This window comes from Panicum virgatum, chromosome 8K, assembly GCF_016808335.1.
Source record: "Panicum virgatum strain AP13 chromosome 8K, P.virgatum_v5, whole genome shotgun sequence".
Classification (NCBI taxonomy): Eukaryota; Viridiplantae; Streptophyta; class Magnoliopsida; order Poales; family Poaceae; genus Panicum; species Panicum virgatum.
In genome coordinates this window covers 50,762,097-50,772,826 of record NC_053143.1, presented here as the reverse complement: position 1 = coordinate 50,772,826, position 10,730 = coordinate 50,762,097, and the positions used below count along the sequence as shown (strand labels likewise).

General features: G+C 41.2%; 1 protein-coding gene across 1 annotated transcript; it reads right to left on the bottom strand.

The window, feature by feature from the left end:
* Positions 1 to 4,682: 4,682 nt before the first annotated feature.
* LOC120645085 (P-(S)-hydroxymandelonitrile lyase-like) lies at positions 4,683 to 8,577 on the bottom strand. Its single transcript, XM_039921831.1, has 10 exons — positions 8,128 to 8,577; positions 7,832 to 7,924; positions 7,646 to 7,738; positions 7,341 to 7,426; positions 6,120 to 6,377; positions 5,870 to 5,997; positions 5,556 to 5,654; positions 5,360 to 5,468; positions 5,086 to 5,226; positions 4,683 to 4,968 (listed from the first exon to the last, which is right to left on the bottom strand). The coding sequence occupies exons 1-10, from the start codon at positions 8,570 to 8,572 to the stop codon at positions 4,915 to 4,917; spliced, it is 1,506 nt and encodes a 501-aa protein (XP_039777765.1). The 5' UTR covers positions 8,573 to 8,577; the 3' UTR covers positions 4,683 to 4,914.
* Positions 8,578 to 10,730: the final 2,153 nt, after the last annotated feature.

The window sequence follows — 10,730 nt, the reverse complement described above, 5'->3', positions numbered from 1 at the left end:
TAGGGCAAGGAGATAGGAAACTCCTTGGGCCCCTACTGCAGACCACTGCTGAGCTGTTTCTCTAAAAGCAAAAATGACACGGGACAGATCAGGGGATCCTCCATCAAAAACATAGTAGTTGCGGTGCTTCCAAACTAACCAAGCTCCGAGAATAATAATGGAGTTAACTCCTTTTTTAACTTGACCAGAAAACCTGTTGCTTGCCCCAGCCCACCACTTAGTTATCCAGCCGTGGAGCAACAGTTTGCAAACCAAACAACTACAGAAGACATTAAAAGTGTGTTAATCTGGATAAAGATTCCACTAGGTATTTAAGTTACAATTCATGCATTTTCAAGATGAAATGCATATCAAACTATCACTACCATTTCCAATAAAAGTTGATATAAATATATAGTTTAGTTTAGAGTACCATAGTAAAGGCCATCACTGTTTCTTTTGTTTGTTGTACAGAAAATATGTCTTTTACACAGTGACTCTTTCTCTATGTGCACTTATTTTGAGACACATTCACTTGAATTGCGAATTTATTTGCATTTCCTCTGATGACCTGCTGTAGCTTCTCCAGCCGGTTGGTTGTACCGAAGGAACATGTGGTACATACTTAATTGCACTACATAATATACAAGTTCATGCACTTAAGTTCAACTGTATCAGTGTATCACATGATCATTGAGTCATCTATCAATTTTACTTCACTCCAGTAATAAACAGAAAGTAGGTGAGAGGACAAAAAGGAGCAACATATCTTTATTTGAAGTAAAGTTTCGTCGTTTAAGAGCCTGATAATAAGAGAACATTTGGCTACAAATACCTCGTGGTGCAAGACATCCATTTAACAGAAACCTCTCACAACCAAGCATTCTTCACCTCACATGTCACTTCATAGGCATGAGAGCCGTTAGGATAATCATGACCATCGGATCAGAGCATATGGTATGAAGCTTGCAGTGGCTCTGCTATATAGTAACCATTGCCCCATGTGGCTGATCTCAGCACCGTACAAGAGTATGCATTGTTCATAGAGGTTTGTTATGGTGCTTGGGAAGAACCGGTGGCTCCTCCACGCCTAAGTTTTCTGGAGCGTTAATTTTAATTAAGGGTGTTTTATTTTAATCGGAGGCAGTTTAGTCAATTTACTCTCAGCACAAATACGTCTTGTTCGTCACTCCAATAACTGGTTAGACCATTGCTGACTGCTTCAATCTTAATCACACTCGGCGGCCTGCAAACTCCGACAGTGGCGCGACCTGCTTCTCGGCGTGATGGCCTACGCATGGCCTTTCCCGACAGCCACCCGCGCACAGCTCTTCCCTAGCGGCGGCGGGCCTGCGCGCTGCCCTCCCTCGCAACGCCGAAAGCGGCCGCGCGGCCGCGCGCCCCCCACCTGCCATCCATCCAGACATCGAAACGTGCCACCTGGCTATCTGCATGCCCTGATGCAGATGCCGCGCCTCCCAACCGTCCCTGCTCCTTGATGCTAGCGTTGTGCCCAGGGAAGAAACCAAAGTTTTTGAGGCCCTGGGGCGAAATATAAAAAGAGACCTATATTTTAAAATTTTAAATAACTAAAATATATTTTTTATGATTATATAGTACAACTTAGATACTCATAACACACACATGTTCACTCCTATAAATGCATTAATTAATGCGAATCCTACCCCTACTAGCATTCTTTAACACTGAGCCGATAAATCCTCAAGATTGACAAAGTCAAACGTCGCATATCACTGAAAGCACAATATAGTTAAATCTTAGAATATTTGCTCCCATGTGGAGTCGAACCTAGTACTTGAGATGATACTAAGGCTCTTGTCACTACTAGACTACATGCCTTTTGCAACTAAAATATACTTGAATTTTATTATGTAATAACTTTATACATTTTTCAGTATTAAGAAGTATACTATATACATTGATGCTAAAGGACTTCCATACAAAAAACATAGAGAAAAATGCTTATGATCAAACATTAATATGAAATACAAACCTGCTTCCTCGATCATATTCTGTAGGCATGGAAAGGATTAGGAACATGTAGCGTGGCTCGAAACTCATTCTTTGCAGCCAAAGAAATTGACGAAGAAAATTAGTCTTCATTACAGGTTCCTCTGTAGGCAATGCGGGGAAATTTCGACATGAACGTTCTAGGTTCCTCTGTTTCTGTCTGCCTTATGCGTTAGTAGTTAGTAGCTTTGGTTCTGGATGATACATTAGTTCGCATAACCCGTTTGAATGTGAGAATACACTGCATCACTATGTAATCTCAAACAAGCGCAACTACATATACTATCATGCCCTGAAAGAAGAACCACACTACAAATAGTCGTAGTTTTTTCAATGTGGGTGTTTGGCACTCTTAGTTTTCTATGTAGTAAAGGCCATCACTGTTTCTAATAAAAGTTGATAAATATATTTTTTATTTGAGAAATTTTACAATGATTGAAAAAAATAGGAGCCGTCCGTATGGTAAAATCCTACGGTGGTAAAGGTAGGAAGTACCCAGAAGTACCTAAGATAAGTACCTAGTACTTCTAAAATGTGAGACTAAGTAGCAAAAATGGTGGGACCAAGTACTAATTTAATTTAATTTTTATAGATCAACGACCAGAAAAAATTCAAAGGAATAAGTACCTGAAAGTACCCTTGGGTACTTTACAATCATGGTAAAAGAGCTCGTTTTATTTTAGAGTACTGTAGTAAAGGCCATCACTGTTTCTTTTGTTTGTTGCACAGAAAAGATGTCTTTTACACAGTGACTCTACATTCACTTATTTTGAGACACATTCACTTGAATTGCGAATTGGTTTGCATTTCCGCCTATGATGTTGGTTAGTTGTATTGAAGGAACATGTGGTATATACTTAATTGCACTACAGAATATACATTTTCGTGCACTTAAGTTCAACTGTATCAGTGGATCACATGACCATCGAGTCAGCTATCAATTTTACTTCACTCCAGTAATAGACAGAAAGTAGGTGAGAGGACAAAAGAAGGAGCAACATATCTTCATTTCAAGTAAAGTTTCGCTGTTTATTAAGAGCCTGATAAGAGAACGTTTGGCTACAAATACCTCGTGGTGCAAGACATCCATTTAACAGAAACCTCTCACAACCAAAGCATTCTTCACCTCACGTGTCCCTTCATAGGCATGAGAGCCGTCAGGATAATCATAACCACCAAGAACAGAGTAAAAAAAACTATATGACACTGGTTATGCTGGTTATAGTAATCATTGCCTGATCCAGTTCCTAGCTTACTGCTGTTGAGCTAAAAACTATATGACACAAGCACAAGAAGATGACTAATGAAGCTACGAGGCATCTGTCTAAATCAGTCTAAGACGCAGTTACGTTTTTCAATGCCATGACATGTGAAGTACTTGCTGCTGTTTTCAGAGCAGGACAAGCTGTTCCGTCTCCAATCGACCTTGTGCAGCATGTGTGTAAACCATGTCAAGCACCACCGGGTGTGCCTAGACGTCCAGTCCGGATAACAGGATGTGTACGTTAAGCATGCAGGAGTTTTGTTTGTATATTTGATGTCTAAGCCCTCGGTTAGTTTACTCCATTCAACTAAGAATTTTGCTCATGATCTCGTCTCCTCCGCACTTGCCGCTCGCAGTGGCGGTGCGCCCATGTGCGCACGGAGGCAGCGAGCCCTGCTTCATCTTCCTCAAGCGTGCAAGCCATTTCTAATTTTCATCAGGCATGCAGTACAGTGTGTAGGTGAGAGCACTAACAAAGCGAGGACCATTTTGGTAAATGTAGTCCAAATTAAATAGCTTTCAGAGCTGCAGATGAAAATATTTAGTTTGGACTACGTATACCAAAAGGTATACATAGTCCAAACTTTTGTCATGGTACCAATATTAAGAATTATGTAGAAAGCAATGCAAGAATCTCTATTTGAACATTTGAAATGAATTGCATTTCTAAATGAAGATAATAATAGAATGCGTACTTTTTTTTTGATGAAACAGCATGCCTACTTGGCTGTAGTAACCCAAGAGTAGGTAATAGAACTAAAGCGAGGGCCATTATGTTTTTCCCCAACTAAAGTTCTTTTTTCCTGAGCTGCACATGCATACAATTGAATAAACACTAAAAGGTTCAAGCTTTGACATGTCATTGTAAATTCAAACATTTTCTGACTATAATTTTAGAGGCACTCCATTGAACACGGCGATCCATCATTCTTCATCTCGACATGTTGCAGTGTAGGCCTGGGAGAGATCTGGTAGTTCATGGTCATATGTATTTGCTAAACCTAGCGTGACTCCTCGAAGTAAATTAGTTTTTTCGAAATTCTGTTCTTGTTAAGCCAAGCTCTCAATAAACGTACGCAGAGTTTCATAGTGTCGATGCCTATAAGAGAAGTGCAGAGTTCTCAGTTCAGCATCAAACAGGTGTTGGATAACATTATGAAATAGCCTCGCACTCTCACGTATGCAAAATAAATGTGAAATTATCAATTTATTCCATCCACTTTTTTATCTTCGTATTACTCTGCTCGTTATTTACATTCCTTATCAATATTTTTGTAATTAAATACTGTATAGAATAAAAAATTCGCATGATGACTAGTAAACGTGATTTGTATGACTAGTAAATATGTCTGAGCCCTTTGTTGGCCTTGTCATTGAAATACGACTAAAAATTCCTCAAAATTTCATGTGGCTGAACTCGGCACAGTCAAAACATGCATTATTCATAATTTTATATAAGGCTTTTCAGGAGAAAAACAACAGAGACCCATGGCCAAGCCAACGGTTTACACATTATTCATAGCTTTTTGAAGAAACAAGGTACTCCAGCTTTTATCATTCTCAACATCCAGATCAACAGCAGCTTTTATTCGTAGTGGAGTCGTGTCGTCGTCAAGCACAAGCGTCAGGTGCTTCCGTGCTCAGTAGGAGGCCGCCTTCTCACTAGGAAGGAGGATGACGCTGCCATTTTTCGCCTACAAGTTAAAATCAACATTATTCAGAGACCAATATAAGTAACTGAAGGCATGATCGATCAGTTGTTTGTTAATTTCCATGATCGAGCAAAGTTGATCATGAAAAGTTGAACTCACCTCGGCCGGCATCGGTTCGCCCTGCAGGAAGTGCTGGAACAGGACGAGCGCCTGCTCCGGGCGGTGCAGTGGAACCTCGTGCCCGGCGCCGCGGACGGTGACGAAGGTCAGGCCTTCATACTCCATGCTCCAGCCAGCAACCTAAATGTATTTCATATCAGCATGCATGGCCATGGAGGAAATAGAAATACACTGTTTGTGTAAGAAACTCTGCTGGATTCAGAGACACTACTAATGAAGGTTATTGGTATTTTCTCCTGTTCTGAACACTGACCTCGGTTGGGACAATGTACCAGGGGTACCAGCTGGTCTTAACAGGAAGGCCCAGGGCAGCAAGGGAGCGCCTGGTCGAGCTCAGCGGCACCGCAGTGTCGGTGTCGCCACTGCAAATGCAAAAGCATGCATTTTATTTGCACCCAGATCGACAAGAAACTCACTGAAGAACGAAGGGACACCGGGTGTGTAATTACCTGAAGACCCAGACCTTGAGGCCAGCTGCAATGAGCTCCTTGTAGATGGGTAGCATGGAAATGATTGTGTCTGTTGTCCAGTTATCGTATATGGCCAAGCTGCAGGAGAAATAATTCATATGGGTCAAACAAAACTCAGAAGAATGTGATAAAAAAATTCAGTTAAAAAATGAAATTATATATAATATATATATATATATATATATATATATATATATATATATATATATATATATATATATTCGGATGGATCAAACAGAACTCAGAAGTGTGGAAATTTTTTTTTACAGATTACACAGAGTAATAATACTGACTTGCACATAATCCATGGGCCCTTGTTGCCGCTGACGTTGGCATGCATGGCCCTCTGCACCTCGGGGATGTTCAGGTAGTTGGTCGAGTAGAAGGATGTGCACGGGTCGTACGGAGGCAGCATCAATGTCTGATATGAAGGACCCAACCATCAAGATCATCGTCAGGTTACTTTAATTAATTTCATGGCGAGAGCTAGAGTAGAACTGATGATGGCCGCCGGCGGCCGGAGATGAACGGCAAGTGACTTACACGGCGGCGCCTGTGCGCATATGGGGTCCCCTTGTCGCACGGTGGCGTGTAGATGCTGTAGACGTCGATGTTGCCTTGCTCCTCGGCGACCTTGTCCATGACCTTCTGGCACTCCGGCGAGGGCTTGGTCAAGGTGCTATTGTCCAGGCAAACCTTCAGCCCGCTGTCTAGGGTCTCGTCGGAGATGAGGCCATGGTGCCACCAGTACTCGAACATGCCGATAGTGTCGATGCGGTCGTCGGTCACGCCGTTTCCGACCTTGAATTGATTAAATTAGTTAAACTAGTCTATAAATTCGTGCTCCCGCACAGAACTAGAGATATCTATTAATTATCTATCTCAAGCTCTCTTTAACTAATTAAATATTATAATATAGTACTATAAAGATACATATTTATCATTACGTAATTGTAATAAATGTGATAGGTTTAGTTACTAACAATTTTTCTCACTTTGCATCACACCTTCACATATGTTCGATATGTATTTAATTGAACACTTTGTTTGAGCTATGTGCACAACATGAAAATGGGTATTCTTATCTCTTCTCTTAAGCATGAATATATGATGACACACACATTATGATTAGTATTTTTATATAAATAGTATATTAATAATAATGAAAATAGTAATTTAGAAGTTTATATTAATGCGCTTTAAGATTTTATTATAATAACATAATTTTGATTCGGATTTGAGATTTATTTTAACTTTTTATTATGATATCATTGGATAATATATATAAAAATTTAGGGGGTTATTTCATATTATTTTGTAATGGCATAAGTGGGTAATTTACATGAAGACTAATGGGTTACTTTATATTATTTTTTATAATGACAGAGGTAGATAATTTAGATATATGTATAGGGGTTACTTTAGTCTATTTTTATAATAGCAAAAGTGGGTAATTATTAGAAAAATATAACAAATCCAATGGCTATTTTGATTAGAGTTGCCAAATCGATGGCCGGATGTTTCTGATTTTTGTGAGAATTTGTAGGATTTCTCTATTTTTTAAAAATTGTCCCCCTAGCTTGATCTGGAGGATTCGAAAGGAGCCTCCAATTAATAATAGTAAGATTAGATATGCATTTTTAATTAATAAATTACTTATTTATGTGTCCTGTCGTCTAACTTGTGTTCGTTCATTCGGTTCAAATTCTTTTAAAAAACCCATTGTTTGAATTATTATGATTTTGATCATGAGTGTCAATCTACCATGAATCCTTTGAAGTTGATATCAGGCTTCTCTACACCGATGTTGTTCTTGTACACAAGCTGGGACAGCTGTGGAACATAGTGACCTGCAAATTAGAAATCTTGACAAATTACTATCATATTAGATGAAATTCGACTGATAAGTGGAAATTTGATCAACATTTTGCATGTCCTTTTGAAGTAGGATTTATGTGGGGATTTGGGATATATATAATGCACCAAACAAATCACAAACAAATAAATCTCCCTTGTACAAATTTTGAATCTTATAATTTGGGACGGAGGGAGTGACAAGTACTACTGACCTGCGTAGCTCTCTCCCGCAATGTAGAAATCACGGTACTTGTACTGAGGAAATCTCTCGAACCATTTCACCAGGAAAATGTACGCGTCCTGAGCTGCAAATAAAACAAAAGGAAAAAAGTTCAATTTAACCATATCAAAATGATATCATCATATATGTAAGCAGCTGGTCACGTTATGTCACCGACCCGTTCTGTCGTCGCCGACGACGAGGTCGGAGCTGGTGTTGCTGTAAGAGAACCCCACGCCGGCCGGCGACTCCAAGAAGAGCACGTTCGCCGCTGCATCCACGTAGTACACATCAGACACATCACATTAATTACATGTGAAATATTTTTACTGCTGATTAATATAATCTCGGATTCAAATTATATGTAGTGAAATCGGTTTAGAATTTGCTTGTGTTTCATATCTCTCGGTTTAATTTGCTTGTGTTTAATTTCAGTCTTAACGAAGCCATCATTGTTGTGTACCAATACCAAACCTTTGTTCCATGCGTACTCGTTGAGCAGGAGCGTCTGGCCGTCGGTGTGGACGCGAAAGGCGCCGAGCTCCTCCAGCGCGCCGCCACCGATGGAGGAGCACCCGGGCCCGCCGTTCAGCCACAGGAGGAGCGGCGCTGCCTCCGGCTGGTCGGCCTCCTGGAACCAGTAGTAGAGCGCGCGGCCGGCCTGCTCGTCGACGGTGACGTAGCCGCCGTACATGTCGAACGCCACACCGTTGGGCTGCCCCGGCAGCCCCAGGATGCGGTCGGCATTCTGCTGCTGCTGCTCAGGCGACGACGACCCGTGTGCCAGTGGCGGCGCCAGGAGGAGGAGGCCGGCGGTGGCGAGGAGCAGCGCCGTCGCGGCGGCGCGCCGTGGAGAGCGGTGGCCGGAGCTGCTGGCCATGTGCATTTGCTTCCCTTGGTTGATTGGTTGCATAGACATGGAAGATAAAGATGCATGGCTCCACTTATATGTAGGCGAGCAGACTGATTGAGTGATTGATGAATTTAGGCACGTGTACGATGTTGGCGTTTTACTTTTAATTTTATTTTTAAAACGAAAAAAAATAGAAGAAAGAACAATTTGGTAGGATGCTCGTCATTTCCTAATCATAGGCTACCAGCAGGTAGCACGATAGCAGAACCTAGGTAGTGCTCTGGCTAGCTCGATGTCGACGTGATAGAGGTGGACTCTTCACTAGGGTTCATCCTCTATGATGCCCTCTCGTACCAGCTGCCAAGGAGAAACGGCCCAAGAAATGAAAGGGTGTTTTGGATGCTCTCTCGTGGTCCATCGCCACTTGGACACTCAGGAGCTCGATCGGCAATGGCGGTGCGCATCATTGTCGTCCTGGAGAGATCTTGTCTTCTCTGATTCCCTACAAGGTACCTACGCTCTGGTTTTCATCCCCTCATCGTCGCGTCACATTGGCGCCTCTTGTGTCGCTACCTTATCTCGTCTTGGTTTTCATGTGGGCGCGAGAGCACGTGTTTGTTTGCGGCGGATATCAACCACGCTCGAAAAGTTGTATACTCCTGCAGATGATGTGGTGAAGCAACATGTTTTTTATTATTTATATCGATCCTAATGAAACATTGATTTTAGGACATCATTAATTTTCAGTTATGAAGGTTAATCTTCTAGTTACATCTAATCTAGTTGGCCTATTTACAGATATTTTACCTGTTTTTATTTTTTCAAAAAAGTTGATATGAATATATGTTTTACTTTAGAGTAAACCATAGCAAAGCCCATCACTCTGCTCATTGTACAGAAAATATACCTTATATGCATAGTGACTCTAATGTGCACTTATTTTGAGACACGTTCCCTTGAGTTGCGAATTTATTTGCATTTCCTCCGATGACTTGGTGTAGCTCCTCCAACCAGTTGGTGTTGTATTTATTAAAGGAAAAAAATGTGGTACATATACTGTTTAATTGCACTATGAAATATACATGTTCTTGCAGTTAAGTTCAGCTGTGCTGTTTCACATGATCATTGAGTAAGTCGTCAGCTCTCGGTTTTAGATCACTCCAGTAAATAGAAAGTAGGTGAGAGGACAAAATTAAACAAGGAGAAATCTTTATTTCAAGTAAAGTTTCTGTTGTTTATATGAAAGAGTCCCACATGAGGAACATTTGGCTACAAATACCTCAACAAGCAATGCGAGACACATCCATTTAACAACAGAAATCCCTCGCAACTCGCAGAAGTTTTAACCAAGCATTCTCCATAGGAACAAGAGGCGTCATGATATTCGTGACCACCGGATAAGAGTGTTAACAACCCCCTTCCCTAGTCCCACAGAACAACACAGGTGGTGGGTCTGCTATAGTAGTATCTGAGTTTAGAATACAATCACGAGAGAAATAGAGTTTGAGATACGCAAGCAAAACAATGGTTCAGAGAAGGGACGAGAGATACATCAGGGAGTAGGAGATAATCTAGAGGAAGAACAGTAGAGGAGGGAGAGAATTGATGAGGAAGATGAACAGTTGGTTCTGATAATTGATCGACCCGTTTCCTTTAGTCTTGCTATTCTTTTGTATGCTTTACACATGGGCTGCCTGGTCTAGTCTGCCGCTCGACCCATATCACAACCCCAGGCCCAAACCATGGACGATCCCTAGCATTCTCTCCCCTAGTCAAGATTCGACTTGCCCTCAAGTCGATGCAGAAACTCTAAACCTCCAGGGTGCCATGGTTGCTGCAATTGTTTGATCATATGTCTGAGTTGATCTCTATCTATCTTCTTAGTTGCTTCATGTATATAAATCCATGTAGTTCTTGTGACAGTATTAATGGAGATGTACAGAACACGGTCACCATGGTTGATAAGACAAATTTGATGTGGCAGCTCCTTTGAGATGGGGTGATAGAGAGTGAGAAATAAACTTGCACTTGATGCTGCCATTGTTTAGAGTTTGGCAACAAGAAACTAGGATGATTTGGTTGAGTTGTACAAGTCTGACACTGTCCAATGGCAAAACAACTGGCTGAGAGAATCTTTTGGACAAGAACTTTCATCTTATTAAATAACCACTCCAAAGGCCCAAGAAATGAAATGGTGTTTTGGATGCTCTCGTGGTCCATCGCC